Raw genomic sequence first — 25,346 nt, 5'->3', positions numbered from 1 at the left:
TCCGCAGGTGCTCTTTTCCGCGTTGAAATCCGCCAGGCAGTTTTGGACGCGTAGCTTTCTCCCCGTGCTGCTCGTGTGAATGAACGACCTTGGAAATTAGGGGGTTGAATCAATAAGCGGACGCCTTCATTAGTTTGACAAGGGTAGGAAAGGAACAAAGCCAAGGCTTGAAGAAAGTCACACAGGTTTAGGATCTCTGCGGTCCTGAGCTTGCTTCCGAGTACAAGGGTAGGATTGCATGGTAAAAAAATGCCCTGACCGTGTCTACTCAGAAGTAAGCCCACCGAATCCAGTGGGACTTACTCAGAGATAAGCGGTTGTTAGGATTCTAGCCTTGCTGAGGAATAACCGTATTTTTTCATCTATAAGATGTACCCATGTATAAGACACCCCCTATTTTTGGGGACAGATTTAAGAAAATGGGGGGAGATGGCCCAGAGTTTAAGACACCCCCTAATTTTTGACATTATTTTTTAAGGAAAAAACCCTAGTCTTATACATGGAAAAATACGGTATTTATTTCTATAACTTACCTGCCGCTTGATCACAGCTGTCTCTAAGATGTGCATCTAGTATATATATTCCACTGAAAACAGTGGGAGTTACTTGTTCTCTTAAGTGAACGTATATAGGATTTTGCCACCAGGCTGCGATCCTTTGCACAGTGACCTGGAAGTCCCATTGAATCTAATTCAACAAATTGAGCTACAGATAGTGCTTGCTTAAATATTCAATTTGCAGATTGCAGGATTTAAGCGTTTCCCCATAATAACTGTCCCCCCACTTATTCCATGTAACTGGCGGAGTCTGAACACAGAGCAACTGTCCTGACTGCTAGATGCTCTTGTGCAAATCCTCAGCGTTATTGCTGCAATCAGTTGCTGACAAAGCCTGTCACGGGCTCAAATAGCAAAGTTCAGGGTGGTAAGAGAAGAGCAAAGAGCTTTGCTTGATTTCCCTCGATAGAAAAGTTAGTGGGGCAGAGGGCATGTCCCTCTTACTCACGGGAGCCTGTGGTGTGATTAGCAAGCAAGAGCTTATGCTAAGAAGCTGTCATTTGGAGCACAGAGTTGTATGAAGGGAAAAACTACTCTGACAAGGCAAGAAAACATAAGGCACTCTCTTTTGTACCTTGGAAGTTATGGTGTGCAGGATCCAAGCCACATTAGCTTCCATTGCTGATCTTTTGAACTTACAGATTGAAGACACGGGCTTATTTTACAGTTCCAGAAACCATCCAATGAAATCCATATGACCTCAGCCAGATCATTCCAGCTCCAAGCAGTAGGGTAATTGAGAAAGGGCACTGCTGTCCACATTTTAGCCAGCATGTACTGAAGATCAGGTCTTAATCTGAGCCAAGGCCCGGGTCCAGATTTTCTGTTCTCAATATGCAGGATTGCACAAAGATTTATTTTTGAGGAGTAATATTCTGCGTAACTGGGAAAGGGCTACAATATCATCGGGCATAACTGTTAAAGCAATTAAAACCTTTGCTTCTCATTTTACTGGCTTCATCAGGGAAGGGGCTGGTACTTTTAAATTGCTTTCCATGCATGATAAATTGCTCCTAAAGCAGCAATATGATCTAAAGTTGTCTTCTCCAGCTATTGACTTGTATGCGTTCCCGATTTCCAACTTGCATTAGCTTTGACCCAGCATGGCCAATGGACAGGGATGGTGGAAATTGTAGTTCAATTTCAGGCTGGAGAAGACTGATATGAAGACTGATAGACCATAGCAAACTTCAGTTCATGATTCCCCTCTTTAAATAAGGGCTTCAGGCAATTTGGGTATAAGGCAAGGATGCAAACATCTCGAGATTGGGATGTTATTGAAATGCTATGCCCTCAGTTCTCCACAATCGAAGGTCAGAGAGGGAGGATTAAAAAGAATGTTATTTGGCTTAGGTGAATTGCATAGAAGAAATGGATGTTTGTCAATGAATTTAAGGTACCGTATTTTTCGCTCTATAACATGCACCAGACCATAACACGCACATAGTTTTTAGAGGAGGAAAACAAGAAAAAAAAATTCTAAACGAAATAGTGGATATATGATTTTTGTGGTTCATGCTATGGCCACAGACATGTGATCTGACAGTGAGTTTGGAGTAGCCCAATGCAAAAATCCTGAGGATCCATGTGGATCCATGCTTTGTAACCACGGAGGAGGGAAGGAAGGGGAACCATGGATCCTCTGCTCACGACTGCAGCAGATCCCACCCGCCACCCGCAGGCATTCGCTCCATAACACGCACAGACATTTCCCCTTTCTAGGAGGAAAAAAGTGAGTGTTATGGTGCAAAAAATACGGTAGGTCAGTAATGTGATTTCCCTCTTACAGATGGGGAACCGAACTTGATACTGTGTCGTGCCCAAGACCACACGATGCACACTCAAAGTGTGCTTTGACCCCAAGGTCCTTCAACCCTATGGTTGTAGCTGCTTGCCAACTGCAATATATCACACCAGACATTGCCTACGGAGCTCTTTCTGACGAAGAAAGAAAGCAAGCCACATTTTAAAAGCCACCGAATCTGTATGCGGTACTGATGCGAGTCATAAACAAGCAATCTACTCCGCCAAGAGGAAAGTGAGTGGTGCCCAGGCTTTAGAAGAACAGAGAACACACGTGGGCGGAAGCAGCAGGAACTCTCTGGTGCTTTATGGGAGATGTTAGAGATCTCAATCTGCTTAATGAAAATGCAGGTTGAAAATAAATCACAGGAGGACATCTCGCAAGGAAATATCACTAGTCGTAAAAACTCATTTTGGAGTTGCAAGTAAACCAGCGACTGCAAGCCAAAACATTAGAACACATTTGAAATATATTCACTTTTGGAAGCAGTGTACGCTAAACATCATTGGTGTTTGGTGCCCTAGGGTCATTGCTGCTCCATTCATAACTTCCTGAAGTCCGTGTGAGTCTCCTTTGGCAATAACCGGGATAGGTAGTCTATCTTTCGGCAACGTTAAGCCAGTATCTTAACCTTCAGCCTAACCTAACTTGGACTGGGAGAACTCGATCAGAGGCGCTCAGGCACTGGTGACTTAAAAGATTGGATTACTGCAATGCACCTATGTGGGCTTTCCCTTGCATTGGCCCAGAAACTGGCTAGTACAGAACACTAGAGCACAGCTGCTGGCAAGAGTGAGACCCTGTCAGCATAGAACGTCCCTGCTTGGAGATCTGCCCTGGTTGCTGATCTGTTACCAGGCCAAATTCAACTACGAGTATACAGAGCCCTTAACCACTTTGGACCAGTTTACCTGCAGGGTTGCCTTCGTATATGCCCACTTTGCTCTGTCGAACTGTCGCTATTACAGGTGCATTCTGCCAGTCAAGAAACTGATAATTTAATGTGGCAATGCCTATGATTTGGAACTTCCTGCCCATCAACATCAGACGGGCACCTTCAATGTATTCTTTTTGGAACCCGCTTAAAACATTTGTGTTGAAGCAAGCCTATCCAGACACGTAGATGCTGGTGTGTTTTAACCCTTTCTTAACTCTAATTATCGTTAAATGTTTTGATTAACTGCTTTTATTGGTAATTTTAATATCTATTTGTGAGCTGCGTACAAGCCGCATAGAGCAATAGACAAAATTTGTTAAATGAAATAGAAACCTGATAAGCCTGCTTAGTGTCTAAAAATGGGATAAGGCGCATTTTACAAACTTAGCAAGCAACCTATCACAGCTGAGAGGAGACGGATTCTGCTCTGGCAGAGGGACCCCCCAAAAATAAATAAATTAGGAGCTTCTGTTGTAAACCCAGTACCTTTCCTAGATTGTCCTTAAATCAGCAACAGTTGACTGTTAAGACTTCCTAGGCAACACACTGTCTTGTTTCAACCACTGCCAGGTTTGTATTTCTCTTCCTTCAGGCTTTGGCATGGCATGACTTGCTCATTCCACCCCTCGATTCCTCCTCCTCCCTGTGAAGAATCTAGGCTGGGCCTTCACATGCAACAGGAGATGGAAGAATGAACTATACTGCTTCAGGCTATATAAGTAGGGGCCAACATTTTTGTAATGCTCTGCTGCTTCAGAGTGTGTTTCCTATATCCAGAAAAACTAGCATACCACAAAACATCTGAATTCCGCTTTGTGCTTGAGGTACTCATTTTCCTTCTGCAGGATCTTTTTTTAAAACACAGGGAACATCCCAAAATGAAATTTCCTTAGGAAAGCCTAACCTAGTAAATGCCACTCTACACCTGCTTCCGTTACCTATGCACAGCTGTTACAAGACGTAGGCTTACTTTTAAGAACACAGAAGCACAGTATCTCACTTCATTATAAAGATGTAATGATTTTAACGGACGTCTGCTCAATACAGAACAAACTACTTTCCCCTACCTTCAAACATCTCTATTGTGGTTTTAATGTTTTACTTGCTGCATTGTATTTTTGATGAAATGTTGTCTAACACCCAGTAAAAGGCAGGGTCGAATGCTGTGTTATAAATAACTCACAATGAAATGGCAACAAAAATGTGATTTTTCAGGTGTGTGGCAGTCCAATCATATGCATTCTTCTAAGTTCATAGCACTTGAAATCAACCACTGCATTCCAAAATGGCAGGCCTTTAATTTTGGTTGATCTAGAGACCTTTCTCAATCAGAAAGAAATATTTTTGTTGCCATCTTGAGGAATTACTACAAAATGACTGATCTGGTTGGTGAACTGTCTTTTATCCTCCTACTTACCCTCATCTGAATCTTGCCTTCTGTCTGTTGCCTTCTTTTGTCAAGCTTTAGCTTACTCAGTAAAAAGCAGCAGACATTAATGGTGCAATACATAATATTGTTATTCTGAAATTGCATGAGATCATCCGACCCAACCTGTACATAATGGAAAAGTTCTCATGAGATTTAACTCGAAATGGTTAAGTGCTTTGAGAAAAGATGCAAGCGCTGCACAACTAAATGCAAACGCATTGCCTGGCTCCAATTCTCACCAGCCACAGCAGTGAATGGCCAGGGAGAATGGGAATTGTAGTCCCAAAATGACTGAAGGTTCCCTATTCCTCTTCCAAGACTGCTTTCTCCATGTGTGTGTACGTAACACACACACACACACAAAACAACAACAACAACAACACAGTGTTTTTATGAAAGCTGAAGCATGCACTCAGCAGCTTGAAGGTTTTTCCTACGTTGCCAGGCAATTTTTCTTCTCCAAGGCAACCAATAAAAAGGGGGGTTTACCTCGTTCGAGCTGTTAAGTGTTCCAAACAACCACAGCAAACACTTTAGGTTTTTTTTCTGAAACGGGGAGAAAAACGGAAACTCAACCGCTCCACCCGGCATACAAAAAAAGTCGGCAGTGCAGCACAAAAAAGGATGCAGAGCACCATCGTTTAGAGGCAGTTTTTATTAGAAGAAGGTGACATCTAAAAGGATACAGTACAAAAAAAAGAAAAGAAAGATTTGGTCCACGGGGAGGGAGAAGGGAGAGAAGAAAGAGAGCCACAAAACACAAAAGCATAATAGGGAGCAGTTAAAAGCAGCTACACTTTGCCGAGCCAGTCAGTCTCTGAGCTTCCTTCATCTATACTTGCCCTGAGAGCCTGCGGCAGCTACGTTAAGGCACCGGGATTCTAATCCCTGGTACCACAAAGCGGGGTTTGGTGGTGGACGGGGAGGTAGGTAAAAAGGGCGAGGTGGTCTTTCATATGGCAAAGACGAGACAAGAAGGATAGAGCCTCTCACTCTCTGAACGTGGACGCATACACAAGGGAATAGGGCCACCCGGACTCCTGAATTCAAAGCAGCCCCATGCCTCATTCCAGGAGGTGGATGAGGAAGAGGGGCTTGTCAGCAACTTGATTTTTATTTTTTTTGCAGCTAGTGTCATAAGAGTACAAGCAGCTGGGACCTGTCCAGCTGCGTTACAGTCCCAAAAACCAGTCTGCAGAAAGATGCAGCTCCATTCCCCCCCCCCAAAAAAAAACCTACAGCAGGTGCCTGGGACCAACCTTCCAGCCCCAAACAACCACATGTCAGAAGTGAGTGGCTCCCAGGTCATGAACACCTGCCTGCCATCTCTCCCCGCTCCGTCAGTTCCGCACCCTGCTAATTCGCTCCAGAAACCTGCTCTGTGCCATGTTAGGTGAGGAAGGCATTAGGAAAGCAACCCTAACTGGGAAGGTGCCCTTCCGCCAAGTTCTGTGGACCTAGAGAGTTGCGGGGTGGGGTGGGTGGGGGAAGAAGCAGCGTTTAGGAATTCAGATGGAGGTAGGGGCGAGATGGAGATGTCCCTCCTCCCCCGCTGGGAAGGGGGGGCAACGATTGGGATGACCACTGTGGAACCAAGACTGTATCTGGGCATCTCCGCCAGCTATCCCATTCGAAAACAAAAAGCAAAACACCAGCATGAAGTTAAGACAGATGCAAGTGTTGTGACCCTGCAGACTCCTTGCCAACTTTGCTGCGTCGCAGCTCCCAGGGAAAAAGCAACAGGGAGCTCCGGCTGTTTCAGAATAGATGAATTTGCACAACATCCCTCAGACCCTGAAAGGCATATGGAATTTGCTGCAGTGACACCCTCCTGCTCCTCTCCTCTCGCCCTACAAGAAGCTGAACAGGCCTAGGCCTGTACCCATCTGCTCAGGTACAAAGCTGATGTGCAGACACAGCTTGGGGGGTGGAATTGGGGGGAGGGGGAGTTCCTAGGGACTGGCAAGGAGGTCCTGAGCTTGCAAGGCTCTGAGCTGAAGCTGTTCCAAGCGTGGAAGAGCTTCAGCTAGAGCCAGGACAGGGGAGCCCTGGGGCTCCAAAGGCAACAATCGAGGAAGGAGGCCAAGCTGAAATACAAGACCTTTGGCCTGACACCATCCCCTCCTCCCCCCGAAGGAGAGGACCGGAGCAGCGGAAAGAGATGTCGGGAGAGGAAGGGTAGGTTCTGTGCTGAAGTGGGAATTGTATAGGCCTGAGCAGTGAATCCCTGCAGTGTTTGGTTAGCCGTTAAGACCTGCTGGCTTGGGAGAGGCAGGGCTGCCTATGTGTTGCGGATTCCCAGGGCCTGCTCCAGTTCCTGCCGTCTCTGCTGAACCTGTGAGAGAAGCCGAAACCAGAGTTTTAGCACACATGCGGAAAGAGCGGGTGTTGTCCAGTTTCTGATGTTTCCAAACAGGAGGAGCTAGCAGCAGATGCCACGCCAGCGACATTTTATAGCAGGGATGGGGGACCAAATGTCATTTGACGAAGACTCTCAGCAGACCTGCCCTTGCAGCCCACCAGCTGGGGCTGATGGGAATTGTAGTCCAAACCATCTGAGGTCACCCCTGCTATAGTCCTGGCTCCAGAGGTACTCCTTCTTTCTTTAACTTATTAAATTTACATACAACCCTTCAACCAAGGACCACAGGTTTGTATACAGTGCTCTTCCCTTCACAGAAATGTGAACTCTTAAGTTCTTTTGTGTGCCATGCCCGCACCTCCAATTTTTAAATCTCACGATTTGAAATGTGAAACATCTTTTTGGGGCGTTTTGGTGATTATTCCATACACAGACTGGGTTAGGCTCTGAACTGCACAGGACAAAATATAAACCTGAAGGAGTATGGGAAATTATCCTTTATTCATTTGCTGTGTGTTGCTCTTAAATATGATTGGCTCCAAGTTAAATATGCTCATGGCTGGCAGGGCCTTGAAAGGCCAAGAGCCTCTGGGATGCCTGGGCAACCAGGACTAAAGTATCGTGCCCAAACTGAGTAGGTGACTCTCCATGATATGGGAGACTGTCCAGCTCGCTGTTTGGAAGGGATCGCAGGGGACGAGCCAGTTTACCTTAGAGTAGAAGTATCTGCACACGGCCTCCTGAGCCCATGGCTGGAAGTAAAACTCAGCTCGGCGCTCCTCTTCTGGGTTCCCGACAACATCAGTCATAGCCTGGAGAGAGCATAGGGAAAGGGAGAGGGAGACTCCTTTTAATGCATCCATTCATGCATGAGCTAAGCCAGAAGCCCTCCCTTGAAAGGCCCAACAAGGATTCTAAATTTTAACTCCTTTCAACTGGAAATGCAGTGTGGCCGACCCAAACAAAGTCAGGTGGTGATCTGTGTCCGAACTCTCCTTTGAGGCTTCTCACCTTCAGGTCCCGGCACTGGGACTGCAGCCAGTCATTGATGAAGCCCTGGGGGTCTCTGGCAAAGCTCAGCATGAATTCCCGCTGGGTCTTCAGCTGGTTGATTGTTTCTATGGTCTCGTGGATCTGAGATAGGAGAAAACGACGCACGGAAACGTTGGGAAGAGGGATGCAACAGCACTGTGCTGAAATGCCACCTGCTACCAGAACGCACATGAAGAAGGTCTGCAGCTTCCAATGCATCCTGGGGCACATTTTCACTCCTCATTTTTTTTTTTTAACACAGAACATATTTAGAAGCAAGAACACACACATTATACCTCCCTTCTTGGCCACCGTCTGAGTCCTCTACTCTGCTGTGGCAAGTTTTTCCTCTTCCTTCCTGTCAATTTGTGCCATTTTATCCGTGCACTCATTTGGTTTGTTGCATGGTTTCAGAACAAGGCAACTGTAATCCCAACTTAGGGTCCCCCTTCTCTCTCAATTCAGCAAACGGGATCAAATTTATGAAGGGGTTCATATGGATCTAGTAGCAGCTGTATTAATTAAGCGAATAAAAAAAATTGTAGCAGCTGTATTAAGCGAATAAAAAAAATTCCCAGCCATCAATTCCAAGCAGAGAAAGCTTAAATGTGTATGAAAAACTCCAGAACGTCAAAAGGCAGAACTGAAATGGCATCAGGACTGGGATCCCAAGGAGGTAGTAAGTCCTATTAAAAACTCAATGGGGCTTATTCTGAGTAAATATGCTTGCAAGTATGCAGTAGGCTGGGATATTTTATAGCTGACCCAATTGTGTCAATGCTCTCTCCACATGCACCATCCCTACAAGTCCCACCCCCTGTCCTGGTTAAAAGTGGTGGATCCTTCAGCAGTTGCCCCAGAGCCTGAATCCTACCAGCCAGGAATCTGCTTTGTTTCATCCTTTAATGACAGTGACTGGGCAGCTGTCCCAGAGGCTCTGAAAGGCTGACTGCAGGCCAGGAAGCTGGGAAAACCCAGGTTAGACTCCAAGGCTGCTACGGATGACCTGAGAGACCATGGAAAACAACATCTCCCAGACATCAGTTGCCATTGAACCCTTTTTGCAAGATGCTGAGCTGCTGAATGGCCATATGCTCATCAAGACGCTGTCCGTTTGCAAGACGAAATAGGTAGTTTCGCCATACACCTGCATAAGAGTAGGTGGCATGTATTTTTGTAGGGATACAGTGAAAATACACAAGGGAAGGGGGCCTGGGTCAGAGTATTCTGTGCTCCCTTCTGGTCAGAAAAGACCATTTGGGGAGTCACGTGAGCCAGTGCAATGTGCAGCTCACATCTACAGGCCTTAGAGGAGGGATAGGGAGGAAGAAGAGTTTGCACTTGATATCCCACCTTTCACTCCCCTTAAGGAGTCTCAAAGCGGCTAACAATCTCCTTTCCCTTCCTCCCCCACAACAAACACTCTGTGAGTTGAGTGAGGCTAAGAGACTTCAGAGAAGTGTGACTAGCCCAAGGTCTCCCAGCAGCTGCATGTGGACGAGCGGGGAAGTGAACCCGGTTCACCAGATTACGAGTCCACCGCTCTTAACCACTACACCACGCTGGCTCTCACGCTGGGGAACTTTTATGGGTCCTTAGGCCACAATTCTCTCTGGAGGCTGCATTAGCCATTGGTGGCGGGGACCAAAAAACAAACAGTGGGTGCAGTCAAAATGGGCCTGATCAAATCATACTCTCTCATGTACACAGAAACTCGTTCTTCCACTGCAAGCAATCATTTTGGGAGTTTTCAGGCCAAGCTGCCAGAACGGTGCCTATGTTCTTTGAGGCGCTTGCAGCTGGAGAAGCCTTCTCTCCCACAAAATTTACACACAGCAATTAGGCTTAAAAACAGCCTTTCAATAGAAAACTGCTTTCAAGCCTTGTTGTGGTCAGAGGGACCGTTTTCAGTGTACGTGTGTGCACCTGCAAGGTTAGAGCTCCCCCTCACCCAAACTATGACCCCCCCAAAATCATTCCTACATTGAAATTGGAAAAAGCCTACTAGCTCCCTTAGAAGGCTGTTCTCATGCCTAAAATCTGCAGGAGGGTGGCGGCTGGTGTCCCACACACCACACTGGGTCTACCACCCCTACCCTACATAACCAAAGTATTCAGAAATACACAAAGCCCTCAACTTATACAGGGGTTACATTGAAGGGATCACACCTAAAGCCAAAACGGCACTGGGTGCAATGGTCGGTGGACATCCGCCCCCTTTCTAAATTTTTTGTTTTTGTTTGCCAAGCGCGTAAGGCGTAAGCTGAATGCGCACAACTTAAATCTGGGCTTACTCTAAAGGCAATGGGGAGAAGCTGTCTGTTCGAACCTCAAGGTTGCAATCCAATGCATGACATCAACACACAGTCATGGAAGAAACCAGGACTGCCAATTGCTGGTGCCTTCTCTAAATCACCAAGCATTATAAAGTTTTCTTCTTCTTTTTGCCCCATTTCCCCACCCCAACAGAGTTGCGTAATGCTTGCCGTTTCAATGGATTTTTATGACCCCAAAGGTTTAATCTACACGGCTACAGAACAACAACTTTAAAAGCTCACAACTGGACATGACGCAGGAGGAGCTGTCCCTTCTCGGACATCAGAGACATCAAGGCAAGAGTCTTTTGCACAGTGCAAAGACCACTTTTCAGAGACTCGCTCCCACCTTGTTATCCAGTGCAGCTATCTCCTGCTGACTGGCTGTGGAGAGCAGGAAAGAATTCATTTGGGTTTTCAAAGTGTCATCCACTTCCACATCAATGTCATAGCAAGCAGTTTTCTTCTGATCATTTGGATCGACGCTGGAGAAGCAAGACGAGAGAGAGAAGAGTGTGGGTTCAGCAGAACTCTCCCAAATCACCGACAGAGATAACTGGGGAAATGAATCATCAAGCTGGGACGGACAATCAGTAGCCTTGTTCAGGAATTGTCGAACTACAACTCCCATCAACCTCAGCCTGCATGGCCAGGGATGATGGAAGTTGTAGTTCAGTAACCTCACTGCAAGAAGTTACAGGGAACCAGGCAGAGGGCCTTCATGTTAGTAGCCCCAGCCCTATGGAATGCCCTCCCATCAGTTGTCAAGGAGTTAAAGAACTACACCACTTTTAGAAGACATCTGAAGGCAGCCCTGTATAGGGAAGTTTCGCAGGGTTAGATGTTTTATTATGCTTTTATATTTGTTGTAAGCCGCTCAGAGTGGTTGGGGCAACCCAGTCAGATGGGTGGGGGTGGGACACACAACAATTTTATTATTTATACCCGCCCATCTGGCTGAGTTGGCCCAGCCACTCTGGGCAGCTTCCCACACCTTTAGAACATAATAAAACATCAAACATTAATAATAACAATCTGACCCAACACAAAAAAGTCACAATAACTTTAAAATAAACAACTTATATCAATTAAAGCAACATTTCACAACCTATTAGAATTTAATAGCAAACAGTAAAATTAAATATCAGGAAGTAATAATTTAATAATAATAACAACCACCACCATCTGAAGGTCCACAGCGTACATCACCTCTACATTAACCACCCTAGGCAAAGAACATTTTTAGGTAGCATTTCTCTACTTCGAAAAATCCAGTCTGCCCAGAGCTTCCAATTTTCCGTAGGCTGATTTCTGCTTCTACTTTAAAGCATGGATGTTTCGGAAATGTGAAAATGATATGCACCTTAAAGTACAACTTGAAGCAAGAATCACTGCTGAAAGTAGAAAGTGTGTTCCAGCATGGTCGTGTTTTTCGCTTATGTCATTTCACGCCCCCCCCCCCCCCGGTGACAGTCCTGCAGCCTGCCTGGCTAAGATTCCCACGCCAAGCCCCGCTTGCGCCTCACCTGATGACATGGTTGATGATGATCGGTTCCGGAGGCATAAGCAAAGCATGCAACCGCTGAGGGATCTCCGAGAACTTCATTCGCTGAGATTCAAATATCTGCAGGTCGAAAGGGAAGGCCAAGCAGCTCAGACGGGCCCAGCTCTTACGATACCCCAGAAAGAGCCGCTGCCTGGCCTCAGAGCTTTTACCTGCTGGAGGTACTTGTCACAGATGACGTACTCCCGTTCGTGAGGGTCCTGCAGCTTGTGAGTCTTGATGTATTGCCACAGGGCCTGGATAATCACGGGGCGGGTCTGGGTGTGGATGCCCAAGAGGCGAGCTAAACGTGGGTCCAGTTTGAACTGAGGAGGCTGCAAAGGAAAAGCAAAGTCTCAAAAGGGCAAGGACACAGCTTTCTTATTTGCCTTGCCTAAAAATCGTAAAAAAACAACAACAACCACCCCTCAACTTCTGAGGGGGAGAAAAAAAAATTCCGTGTGAACATTTTGGCGGGGTGGTGGAGAGAAAACACTCATTATTTTAATCATCACTTTTACTACACAAAATCACGTCAGGAAAGAGAATTGAAGCAATTTTGTGATAAAAAAAGTGTCTGTGGGAACACGGACAGGTCCGAAAGACGGTCTAGTTACAATTTTACCACAGTTGCTGATATCCCTCCTAACTCTTTCCAGAGGGGCAGCTGTGCAAATCAGTCGTAGAAAAAAAAAAAAAAGCCTAAGAAAACTGTGGCAACCTTATAGACTCAAAAATTATAACATAAGCTTCCATGGCCCAGAAGCCAATATATCAGAAGGATGGGATGCTATCTTATTTATTCAACAACATTTATATACCCCTTGGCTGTAGTAAAACCTCTGAGCGGTTTAGAAGTTATCAGGTACATCTATACACATGTGTAGCTAGAGGAGAAGTCAGAGGAAAATGAAACACAATAAATACCCGATTCTGATAATTACATTAAAGATCAAATGTAGAAATCATTACAGCGACTGTTGACAGAGCAGTTGTTGGCTGATGAACACAAACGTTCTTAGTGGGGCTGAAGAGCTGAAAATGATGCCAATGTATTTCACATCTAGCAACCAATGCACCCTTTTGGTTTCAGTTTATACATGGGTCTAGGAAGCTTGGTTTGGTCAGAACCAAGTATACACATCTAGAGTTAACGTTAAATACATTACGTCTGGTAAATGAGCCACCATAGCTGCTCAACTAGGGCCAGGGCCTTTTCAGTACTGGCCCCGACTTGGCGGAACGCTCTGTCACAAGAGACTAGGGCCCTGTGGGACTTGACATCTTTCCGCAGGGCCTGCAAGACAGAGCTGTTCTGCCTGTCTTTTGGTTTGGACTCAGTCTGACCCTTATGTTTCCCTCCCCTTATGGTTTTGATCTATGGGCTACTTTTAAAACGAGGCTGCATTTTAAATTGCATTTTAACCTGTATTTTAAATTGGGGTTTTTCCCCTATTATGTTTTTACTGTAATTTTACTGGTGTTAGCTGCCCTGAGCCGAGCTCTGGCCGGGGTATAAATAAAATTTATTATTACTATTATTATTATTATTATTATTATTATTATTATTATTATTATGAGAGCTGTGAGACTTTGGGTCCCGGGCTTTTTAGATTCGTCTACTCATGTGCTATCTAACACCCAAGGGGTGTCTTGGTTGCCATTGGTGAACTTTTTCTCAGCTCCCCTCCCCTGCTACCTGGCATTTCCTCTCCCCTCGGGCCCCATCTCAGCTGGCCCTGTCATGAAGGAGCTTTTGCCTACCTGGTAATCCAGCATCAAGAGGACAGTACAACGCACATTCACATCGCCAGGTCTTTTCACCTGGAAACCGTCAGTTTCCTGGGTGGTAGCAGTCCTATGCCACTGAAGGTGGGGGGAGAGAGGGAAAACAGGACAGGTGAGGTGGCGGGGAAAGAAAGAGACAGGCATTCAGCAACAAAGTGAAATGCCACTGCATAAAGAGCAGTATGCTGTACTGGAAGCCATTCCAGACCTTTGCACTTGATTCTCCGTTACTGTGGCTTCCATATTCCTTACATGCCATAATTGGGTTGAAAACATATATTGGTTTAGGAAGATATTGGGGTTAACCGATATAACAAACATATAGGTTAAAGGTAAAGGACGCCTGGACGGTTAAGTTCAGTCAAAGGCAACTATGGGGTACGGTACTCATCTTGCTTTCAGGATGAGGGAGCTGCCGTTTGTCTACAGACAGCTTTCCAGGTCATCTGGCCAGCAGGACTAAACTGCTTCTGGCACAATGGGACACTGTGATGGAAACCAGAGCTCATGGAAACACCGTTTACCTTCCCGCCACAGCCTATCTATCTACTTGCACTGGCGTGCTTTCGAACTGCTAGGTTGGCAGGAGCTGGGACAGAGCAACGGGAGCTCACCTTGTCGCGGGGATTTGAACTGCCGATCTTCCGATCAGCAAGCCCAAGAGGCTCGGTGGTTTAGACCACAGCACCACCCGTGTCCTGAAACACTCACACCCACCCATGAGAAGCATCTTACCTCCACCAGGTGATTATCAGGGCCATAGAGGTCCTTGTCCAGCTCAATCACCAGAGACTTAAAGAAGGATGAGAACTTCCTCTTCTGTTTGGTAGCATCATACTTTGAGAGAGCAGACTGATGAAAGGGGAGGAGGGAAAAGAGAGAATGAGACCAGAAGATCCCGGATCGCAGCAACCAGTTACACAGAGCAGTCAAGCCTGAGAAACTAACAGGAACCGTGAATCATCTCTCAAGTAAAGATATGAAAGGTTGCTATCTGTGACCTGTCAAATGCCTTCCACAGAGCCAAGAGCAATGTCCTCTCTAGTACTGTATTGCATCCACTCCTCCTCAGCGTAGTATCCTTTATCTAAGGTCTTCTTTGGGGCTTATTGAAGTGTTGTCACTTGCAAGGGTTAGGCTTATGTTAGCTTCATGGTCTCCCCCCCCTTTAAAAAACCTGGAAGTTCTCTTAAGTTTTTAAAGCTGTGAAATTGATACACCTGACCATCGAAAAGATAGACTTTAAGAACTGTAAGATTAAGGCAGATTAGGAATATGGCCTGAATGAAATTTCAGATCTGAATGAATATGGCCTGAATGAAATTAGAGATCTCCACTGTTGAACCAAAGAGTATACAATCTGAATCTGTTCAACCAATCTGTTTTGCTGCTCGCAATCAGCACTTGATGTTCCTGAATACAAACCAAAGAATTATCTCACAGTGCAGCTATGTAAAGTATGAGAAATGGTGTGATTCCAGGCTGGAGATGAGTCACACGCCACTTCTTGCAAACCCCACATTTTGGTTGTGACGTAACACTTATTTCAAGCATCGGCAGAAGCCAACTTTCAGGACTGGCTACAGGCTAGGTTTAGCTGCTCTCCACCATGTCTAGTTTAAAGAACACCAGGCACTAGGAACTCAGCAATGATACATTTGCAAACTCTCTGCAGCCCTAAGTGGAGATGACGAATGTAGCCCTCACTCACATCTTCTAGCAGACGTCCTTCCACTCGGAGCTCCCAGGAGGCCACGGTGCCTTCTCCATCCTCTGCATCAGACTTGGCTGGGTTGAAGGTGTTAGAGATAAAGATGCGAAGCTTCCGCTTTTGCTAAAAAGGAGCAGCACCCAGTGCGCATTAGTTGTGAAAGTGAGAACCGATAACCGTAATATTTAACACTTCCTCAACCCAAGGAACCAACTGGACACCCAAAAACGAAAAGGGGTCTGCACAGCTGCTAATGCTCATCTCTGTATCTGAGATAGCTGCAGAATGAGCGAGGAAGCAGCAGCTAACTCAAACTGTGCCATCAGAGAGCAGTGTGATTTCTTCTGTATCAGTCAGCACCTGCAGAAGACGTCAGGTCTCAGTTCATAACCTTTGATTAAGCTACTACAGGAGAAGCGACTAACCACGGCCTTCTTCCATTTGCTTTGCAGGGTCTCCTGGCTTAATTCATTTCAGCACTTGAAGTGTAGATGGGACTTTGGTTTGAAAGCAACTCTAACCATCTTAGCAGGGGTGGTTTGCGATAGACAGGAAGTGAATACAGTGGCACCTCGGTTTTTGAACGTAATCCGTTCCAGAAGACTGTTACAAGTTCCAAAACATTCAAAAATCGAGGCACAAAGGGTGGTCTGCAAATTTAATGGAGAAAATAAAAAAAAACTCAGTGGAAGCCGTTTGACTTCCGAGGCACGTTTGAAAACAGAAGCATTTACTTCTAGGTTTTTGGCGTTCGAAAACAGAAAAGTTTGACTTCCGAGATGTTCAAAAACCGAGGTACCACTGTACGTTTCTAATCGCAAATGCACACTTGAGAATTCCTATTTAGAGAAGCCTGTAACTGTGCCCCAGACAGCAATATAATTGCTATGTCTGTACTGGGCATGTTGACTTTATTTTCTATTGCTGTAGGAAAGATCGGCGTTTCTTATGGGGACTCTCCTCTTGTTACCTTAATGGGTCGCTTCAAGGCCTCCTGGATATCCAACCGCTTCCTCATGATGGTCTGGTCCAGCTTCCTCTCAAACGCCAACAAATCCATGTACGCCTGAGACTCTGGCACTAGCTCTCGGATCTAGAACAGAGCACAAGCATTATCAGTCAGGACTGGCCTGGCTCCCTGAAACCGTGACAAGACCTCAAAGCGCTTGAAGCCTCACTCACCCGCTGAGGTAGAATCTTATCCGCCATCTTCTTTTTCTTGGCACTATGTAGAAACAAAATTGTTAGGGTGGTAAGTCCGAACCCCTGGCTTAGCAGTACCTTGTAGATGGGATATGTTACTGAATCATATTTACTATTTGATCCTTTTAAATAAAAATAAAAATGCCAACAAAATACATAAAGGATACTTCCTACTATGCTAGAGCTTTGTTAGGCGCCAAGGAAATCAAAGTCATCTGGGTTTTTTTAAAAATAATGAAAATTTCTAAAAGGTCAATGGATAAGGTAACTTACCGTTTATGTTAAAATTTGTAAAGATTTTTCAGTGAAAAATCAATAAAATCAATATTTTTTTTTTTCAAAAAAGAAACTTTCTAAATGAAGCTGAACGCCAGTGTCTAGGAATCACAGCATGATCCTAGGCATATTTACTCAGAAGTTCCACTGAGTTCAGAGGGACATGCTCCTTAGTAAGTATGCACACGGCTGCAATCTGCGGTGGAGATCTTAATATAGGTAAAATTATTTCACATCTGCAGCCTAAAGAAGCTTATCATATCGAGAGCACCAGTATATGCAAGTATCAGAGAACACCACTTGGCTTGCTCGCTCTGGGCTCTTCCGAATCTCAAAACAGTGCACCTGATCTGCACAAACCACAATGCACCCACACAGTATCCCATGCTAATATCTGACCATGACTTATGTGGGAATCACAGATTGAGGGTACAGGAAAGGAATGTTGAGTGCAGGAAGCTCCCATAAATACATGGCTGTCAGCGAGTCTGCAGTTACATCTCCTTTCCTCCTAGTTATATCAATAGTGATTTCAGAGTTTAAATTGTCTTCCTGAGGCTTCTCCTCTCCCTATTTTTCAAGTAAACCGTTTTTGGAACTTAAAATAACAGCCAACATCAGCCCAAAGATGCTGAAGTTTTTTTAGCTCAAAGAGCATGGCATTTGTGCTCTTCATTGCCACGAGGCTTTTGAAAGAAGAGGGTTCTCTTACTTGTGGTTACGGTTCTGAACTGACTGTTGCTGAACTTGCTGGATCTGCTGAGGGGCTGGCCTTTTGCGAGACTGGTCCATTCCCGACTGAGCCATCCCTGGCCGGACTGAAGGGCTCCCGCCATACCCTGGAGGTCCCATGGCAGGTCCCTGAGGGTTCATGCGGCTGCCAGGCAGCATGCCAGGGCGCTGGGAAAATAAAGAACACAGAGGAACATGACTTTGGAAGAGCCTCAGGACATCACCGCTTCCCTTTAGTGAAACACCCTAAGGCATTTCCCTTCAGTTCCATCAAAGGTATTTCTTAATCTCATCTGTCACGGTTGGTCCCAGCAGAATCAAGTGGTACAGCTTTTCTTGGATTGTGCCATTTCAGCCTGCAGCTGGAGACTTGCAAGTTTCGCTATGCCTCCAACATCTGAATTATTTTGTGTGCAGTGCATCTAGCACTTCACATAGAAGAATCCAGACATTTCCCTATTATTGCATTAAGCTTAATTGTGTGTGTAGACATGGGGCAAGGGTAGGTTTCTCTCCTGGTCAGAGAAGCATTCAAACAAGCAACCCTTCCCCGAAACGGTACAAGCCAAGCAAAGCTTTATCGCTAGTACCTGATGCTCCTTGCACAAACCCGCCTTTAGCCTCGCTATCTCTGGAACACCCCACCACCCCCTTCGGAATTTTTCATTTATTCATTTGAAAAAACCAAAACCAAACACCTTTACATCGGCTAGCCGGATTTCTGTCGGCTTTAACTCTCTCTATGCTTTCAAAACAGGTGCACTTCTAATTCTCCGTTTCCTTATGCCTCACTTTTATGCAATAAAAACCCCAAAATATGCAAAACCTTATAAATAAAACAAATGAAAATACCATAATCCAACCTCCCCAAGAAGATTCCCTTAAATGCATTTCCACGTACCGGCTGCAAATCCCCCATTTAAGGCCAGAGAACCCGGATCTTCCTCCCCTCCCCACATCGCCCTAAATACCACCCCTTTCCCCTCCCCCTCGGCCCTAAACCCTTGATCCTTAAACCCGCAGCACCCCCGGTTTCCCTCCTCCTTTCCTCCCGGCCCTTGAAGCCTCACCCCCATATTCTCCCCCCGCTTTTATTTTTCCTTTCTCCTTTGGGTCCAATAAATCTTATGCCCCGGATCCTCCCCTCTTCCAGCAGCTCTTTCCCCGTTCGCTCCTCTCCTCCATCTTCCCAGAGAAAGCCTCTCCCAGCCCCGCCCACCACCAAGCCCCGCCCACTGCAGCGTCGCCGCCTCCTCCCTCGCCTCTCGCGGACGCCTCGGCGCCCCGCCCCCAGGCCCCGCCCCCTTCGCCTTCCCCTCAGCCGGGCCGGGCCGGGTTACCGGGTATGCAGCGCCGGGCAGAGGAGAGCGGTACATTCCTTGCCCCGGGGCCGGGCCCATCCGCACAGGAGGCCCGGCAGCCCCTGGGCCCAGCGCTCCCGCCCCGGGGCCGGCTCCGCCGCCGCCGCCGCTCGGAGCCACCGCCTGGAAGCCCGCCCGCGCCGCCATCTTCCCTCCCTCAGCAGTACAAAGCGGCGGGGCGCAGGGAGGGGAGGGAGGGAGGGAGGCGGATGTGGGGTTAGGATGGTTTTACTCGGGCTCTCTACCACAGAGGCGCCGCCCGCCGGAGACAGAGCGTCGCCGGATTGGCCATAGAGCCCGCAGCCGGCCAGAGGGGCGGAGCCTGTCGGAACCTGTCGGGCTCCCCCTTCCGTACGGAGGGCGGCTCTGTCAGCCGCCAGAGGCTGGAACTTTTAACCGCTCTGCGGGGAGGCGCGCCCACGGAAAGGCCGTGGCGCAGTGGCAGAGCGTCTGCCTCGCAAGCAGAAGGTGCCGGGTTCTAGATCCTGAAGCGGCAAGGTTAGGATCCCCATCTAAAATCTTGGGTTGGGCACTGCCAGTCTGTTTGTAGCTGAATCTGTACCTTCCAGTATTCCACCAATGCCCACTCACATCACAAAAGAGCTCATAACCCACCAGACACTGGAGAGACCTGTCAGGGGTAAGTGGGGACCAATGGTATCAAATATTATGGGAAACAGCCTTATCTAACCAAATAAACTGAAACCGACAGGGGGACAAATAGAAGAAGACACCTTCACCCTGGTATGATTCCCCTTTATCACATACACAGCCCAACAAGACGACAACAAGAATCGGCATACGAATCAAACTGGCAAACCTGATAAAACACACACACACACACACATATCCCATGCACACACAAAAACAAATCTCACAACAGCCAGCCAAAGACAACCAACCTCACCCTAGGCCAGTGTTTCCCAAACTTTTTTGGGCAACGGCACACCTGTTTAATGAAAAAAATCTCGCGGCACACCACCGCGGCACAGCCCCGTGACGTCAGCGTGCAGCGTCACGCCGGGAGGGACGCACGAAAGTGAAAGTTTTTTCCCTCCCCCTTGCCGGGGAACCTCCAAGCTTTGGGGGTGGGAGGAGGCAGCAGAGCGAGGGACTGAGGGACGGCGGCAACTGAGGCGGCGGCTGTTGTGGTGGTGGCGGCGATAGCGGGCGGAGGAGGGGGCGGCGGCGGGGCTTGAGGAGCCGTCGCTGGGAGTTGCTGCTGCTGTTGTTGCTGCTGCTGCCCGGACATGCCGGCCTCCTCCTCCTCCGCTGTCTCGCGCTCCTCCCTTTTGCACGCGCTGCCCCGCCGCTCGGCACCACCACCGCGGAGCCGCCCCCGGCTCGACGCGGATCCTCGCCGCCGCCACCTCTCACCGCACGCCTCCCTCCCACGGCACACCAGCCAATGTCTCACGGCACAGAAGTGTGCCGCGGAACACCGGTTGGGAAACACTGCCCTAGGCCACCCCCAACCTCTCTCCCCACCAAGGAAATACAACAAGCGAATAGTAAGAGAACCCACACAAGTGACGCTGACACAAGACCCCACACGTACACTAAGTAGAAGAATAGAAGCATTGCCACAGTTTTGTACAGTGGTGCCCCGCAAGACGAATGCCTCGCAGGACGGAAAACCCGCTAGACGAAAGGGTTTTCCGTTTTAGAGGTGCTTCGCAAAACAAATTTCCTATGGGCTTGCTTCGCAAGACGAAAATGTCTTGCGAGTTCCTGTGGGGTTTTTTTCCTCCCCCCCTTTTCCCAAGCCGCTAAGCCGTTTATCAGCTGATCCTAAGCCGCTGAACAGCTGATCCGCTAAGCCGCTTAACAGCTGAGCCGCTAAGCCGCTTAACAGCTGATCTGCTAAGCCGCTAAACCGCTTAGCTGATCCGCTAAGCCGCTAATAGCGCTAAGCCGCTAAGCCGCTAATGGGCTTGCTTCGCAAGACGAAAAAACCGCAAGACGAAGAGACTCGCGGAACGGATTCTTTTCGTCTTGCGAGGCACCACTGTATATGTATTTAAGCTGCATACGTAAGAGGCTCGTTTATAATTAGATTTTGGGAATGATTGATGATTTTATGTAGCTGCATTGCTTTATGCTTTGTGGGTCATATTATAAAGTACCATAGTTGTGTTCTATGTTCTAAATCAAGCACCCTGCTAGGAGTTGTTTCTTTTTGTTTTCCTGTGTAGTTAATGTTTATGTTTGCGAACTGCCGAGATCTATGGGTATAGGGCGGTATGCAATATTAAATAAATAAATAAATAAATAATCAATTAAAAAATGGTGTGGCATGAGCAATTTTTTAGTCTGAAAGTGTAGCCCAGGAAAAAAAATGTTTGAGAACTACTGGTGTAGATAGTACAGGGAGAAATGGACCCCAGAGGTCTGACCTTGGCAGAAAACCACTTCCTAGGATTGTGGTTTAGATGTGGGCAGACTAACTTTGTCTCTCATTGTCGGTGGCACAACTTCTTTCCTTCCAACAGATTTGCCATGTCCCAAGCAGCCAAGAGATAAAGCACCTCTTGCAATAACTATACGGTAGTTTCTGTTATGAGTCATGGGGCTGTGGAGAGTGTGTGGCTTTTGCTTTAATTTTGATACTCAGTGCTTTATAGATTGTCATTGTTTCACTGATTGCTAATTATTCTATATGATTTATGCTGCATTTCTGATCTTCCATTATGCTCTGTCACATTATTGTTATTTATTGTCTGTAAGCTGCTTAGGGATTCAATTTGAATGAAAAGCGTCGTAGAAATATAATTCATACACCCATCCATCAATCTGTCGACACCTGGAAATTGTCCCTTGTTTAAGCTCCACTCACCCTGTTGCTCAAACTTTGCTTCCTGCCTTGCCCTAGTACCCTGCCTCTTGGGTTGCATTTCGCTTCAGTGTTTCTTAACCCCCTGCCTTTTCCTGAATTGGTTTGTACTAACTTTGGTTAGTATTGTTGGTTGTGAGTTGGGACAAAGTTACTGTTCTGGACCATACGCTTGCATCTTTGTTTTTTGTTTTTTTATACCACCAAATTCAGGTTCCACAATTAAAGGCGATTTGGTGCTTTTGGGCAAGAAACTCACTTCTCCAAACTGGATGTTTTGCAGCAAGGAAAGCAATGAAGAAAACGTACAGGAAGGTGTGGGATGGCAGTGACTTGATGTAGCATCACGCAGCCTCCTTGCAAACACATCTGAACAAATGCTCAGTAAAAAACAACAGCTGGCATGGTCTAACCCTGCAAACTTAGTGTCCAATGAATTGGGGCGAATGCTCAATAAACAGGTCATCTGGAATTGACCCCCCCTCTGTATTTTGCGAAGCACTGAGCTGAGAGCAGTTCACGTCGGATTGCCAGGTGTTTGATAATTTCCCTGTTTTTGCAATCGAGACAAACAGCAGAAACAGGAGGATTTTCAAGTCCCTGATGATGGGCTATCATCAATCATTATATCCACAGGTCAGCTTCAGCCTTATTCAGCTCCTGCTTTAATTATCCCTGTGTACTGCTGCAGCCAGAATTAGTCATCTCCATGATGCATTAACATAAGAAGGACAATTAATTCCCAGCACCACATGTCTCCGTTAAATGGAGATCCAGAGGACAAAGTAAAGTCATTAATGACACCAGATAATGCAGAAGGCGAGAGCCACTGCCAGGCAGTCTCTAGCTGTTCTTTAGGAAACGGTGTGTTACACAATCAACATATAAAATATGTAAGGAAGGCGCATTTGGCTCATCTACTCCACTTAACACAGTCTGGGCAGAATACATGGGTCTCCTTCCTTTCAAGAGCTATGTGGCAATGATAGAGGCTTCTGTTTGGGGGCTTTCTAGACAACGAACACCGCTGCCCGCCAAATGCATTAACTGTACTCCTGTTTGTAACTTTAAAACAAATATCAAAGAGCTGCACAGCCTTCAAAAAGAAAGGTTTACTCCCCCCCCTCACAAAATGGCTGCTTATTGCTGCAGAAGAAAAGGGCTTATTTGATGTTTATTTCTTTGGTGCTTGCATTTATTTCTTGGATAAATCCCACCTCTACCTCCGAAGAGACTCAAGGTGGCTAACAAATAGTAATTCACAGAGAAATGTAATCCTTAATCACCCGCCCCAGTGTACACTTAATCAATTAACAGTATCTTCAACTAATAATTTTGCCTTTTATCTATAAAGTCAGTGATTCAGAGCAATTAATTTGTTACTGCCTACTTGTGCAGGTCTGAATTTTATTCTCTCTCCCCCCCCCCCAATTTCTTCAGTCTGGTTAATGAGCTATAGCATTACTTGGAATCCTTTTGACCATGCTTCACTTTATAGGGGAAGCCAAAGGCAGCTCAGTACACAGAAATAAGCTGATTAAATTCATTGGGGTTTACTCCCATGTTTTAGGGTTTTATGGTTGTAGCCTAAATGTAATTAGAAAGTGTTTTTTTTCAAGAACAGTTTTGCAGCCGACAGGTACACCAAGGAAACAGTTAATGTCTAATGAACTTGTTAAAATACATACATTTCCTGTAACAGCATCACAAAAGGTGCAGACACAGAGGGGGAAGTGATGTCATTCACCATGAGTGATGTAACAGGCGCTGTTCAATAGGTGCCTGCGAGTCTCAGGCAAGCATAGAGAACACATATACAGTGGTACCTCGGGTTAAGTACTTAATTCGTTCTGGAGGTCTGTTCTTAACTTGAAACTGTTCTTAACCTGAAGCACCACTTTAGCTAATGGGGCCTGCCGCTGCGCCGCCGGAGTACGATTTCTGTTCTCATCCTGAAGCAAAGTTCTTAACCTGAGGTACTATTTCTGGGTTAGCGGAGTCTGTAACCTGAAGCGTATGTAACCCAAGGTACCACTGTACTCAAAAAGGCAATGAATATTCCAGCTGCGAGGGATTTCCCTTTTTGTCAGCAAGAAATGTTGAAATTTGAGTGTTGGGAAGAATGTGACCGTCCCACAACCTTGAGGGAATCTCTCTGGTTTCCCACTATAAATGTGTAGTTCTGTTTTTGTTGGTCACTACCTCTCTGAGAACAATGAAAAGAAAGAGATTGCAAAGTGGGAGAGCGTGCCAGCCTTTGTTTTTCTAGACTAAGATTGGAGGCATTCTTAGAATCTTTCTTGAGATGATAGCACAGTTCACATACAGTACAGTGGTACCTCTGGTTATGTACTTAATTCGTTCCGGAGGTCCGTTCTTAACCTGAAACTGTTCTTAACCTGAAGCACCACTTTAGCTAATGGGGCCTCCCACTGCCTCCGCGTTGCCAGAGCATGATTTCTGTTCTCATCCTGAAGCAAAGTTCTTAACCCGAGGTAATATTTCTGAGTTAGCGGAGTCTGTAACCTGAAGCGTATGTAACCTGAAGCGTATGTAACCCGAGGTTCCACTGTACTGAGAGGAGTGAGATTTGCAAGGAGTCAGTGCCCACAGGGCCTCTCATCCCCAATGGACATTGAATGGAGGACGCAGCCAACACAATGGTTCCATTCCAAGCCTCTTGTGACACATTGGGCTGCGCTGGTGCACGTGCAACTAAAGCAAGATGAATGCTCATTGTCATATAAGTGCCCCATAAATCAGAATGAATGCTCAGTGAAGACCAGACGTAGTCTAACCATTGTGTAAGCTTTGTGCAAGCAAATCAGGATGAATGCTCAATAAATGGGTCATCTGGAGAAGCCAGGCTCAGTAAGTAGGAACAGAATCAAGCTGTTTTCATCAATCGTACCAACAATGCCTTCATCTGGAATTTGTCACTTTTTAATGTGTGGTGGAAGACGGAAGAGAGTTCTTTTTGGAATCAATGCACACCTGAGGGAAGGCATCCAAACTTCTATCGGCTTTACATTTAAATTAGAGATGTAAGAAATGCAAAAGGCAATTTAAGCATCCCTTGCAGTTCAATTGCCAAGAATCGGCTCTGTGCCTCAGCACATCCAAAGTGTCTTTTGCAAAACAAACCTCCACTAATCTGGGGTTGGGTGTGAGCAGTGGCATAGCGGGGGGGGGGTGCAGGGGGGCGGGCTGCACCGGGCACAACATCTGGGGGTTAGGGTTAGGGAGCGCAAATCCACGGGTTAGGGGGCGCAAATCCACGGGTTAGGGGGTGCAAATCCACGGGTTAGGGGGTGCAAATCCACGGGTTAGGGGGTGCAAATCCACGGGTTAGGGGGTGCAAATTACTTGCCTTGCCCCGGGTGCTGACAACCCACGCTACGCCACTGGGTGTGAGGACGAATAATGTGCCTCATTTTAAAAACAAAGCACTGGCTCCATGTTT

General features: G+C 46.5%; 2 protein-coding genes and 1 long non-coding RNA gene across 5 annotated transcripts in view; 1 reads left to right on the top strand and 2 right to left on the bottom strand.

Annotated features, from left to right (window-relative positions):
- Positions 1 to 25,346, bottom strand: part of GPD1 (glycerol-3-phosphate dehydrogenase 1) — a 53,041-nt gene that overhangs the window by 19,662 nt on the left and 8,033 nt on the right. The window lies entirely within an intron of this gene.
- LOC309526685 lies at positions 497 to 5,948 on the top strand. The gene is made up of 2 exons (XR_014216837.1): positions 497 to 1,289; positions 2,347 to 5,948. It is a non-coding gene; the product is annotated as an uncharacterized lncRNA (long non-coding RNA).
- On the bottom strand, positions 5,365 to 19,212 carry SMARCD1 (SWI/SNF related BAF chromatin remodeling complex subunit D1). 3 transcript variants are annotated; one of them, XM_082212595.1, is made up of 13 exons: positions 19,030 to 19,212; positions 17,670 to 17,857; positions 16,661 to 16,703; positions 16,449 to 16,571; positions 15,479 to 15,601; positions 14,503 to 14,619; positions 13,744 to 13,845; positions 12,153 to 12,314; positions 11,963 to 12,060; positions 10,786 to 10,921; positions 8,101 to 8,223; positions 7,800 to 7,901; positions 5,365 to 7,062 (listed from the first exon to the last, which is right to left on the bottom strand). In XM_082212595.1, exons 1-13 carry the CDS (start codon positions 19,195 to 19,197, stop codon positions 7,009 to 7,011), a joined length of 1,539 nt encoding a protein of 512 aa, XP_082068721.1. In that variant the 5' UTR covers positions 19,198 to 19,212; the 3' UTR covers positions 5,365 to 7,008. The 3 variants fall into 3 exon arrangements, with proteins under 3 accessions (XP_082068721.1, XP_082068723.1, XP_082068722.1); XM_082212597.1 differs by lacking the exon at positions 19,030 to 19,212 and adding an exon at positions 18,760 to 18,914; XM_082212596.1 differs by lacking the exon at positions 19,030 to 19,212 and adding an exon at positions 18,591 to 18,623.

The sequence above is a fragment of the Podarcis vaucheri genome (assembly GCF_965113315.1).
Source record: "Podarcis vaucheri genome assembly, chromosome: 2".
NCBI classification, from domain to species: domain Eukaryota; kingdom Metazoa; phylum Chordata; class Lepidosauria; order Squamata; family Lacertidae; genus Podarcis; species Podarcis vaucheri.
The sequence above is the reverse complement of the archived record's forward strand: the minus strand, read 5'-3'. Positions and strand labels throughout refer to the sequence as shown.

Excerpts from the sequence above, each read along its gene's own strand:
- SMARCD1 (XM_082212595.1), bottom strand. The coding sequence starts at position 19,197 with ATGGCGGCGCGGGCGGGCTTCCAGGCGGTGGCTCCGAGCGGCGGCGGC. Across the intron at positions 12,061-12,152 it reads GTGACAAGTACCTCCAGCAG|ATATTTGAATCTCAGCGAAT; the intron begins GTAAAAGCTCTG and ends TTCGACCTGCAG. Across the intron at positions 10,922-11,962 it reads ATCATCAACCATGTCATCAG|CGTCGATCCAAATGATCAGA; the intron begins GTGAGGCGCAAG and ends TTGCTTCTCCAG.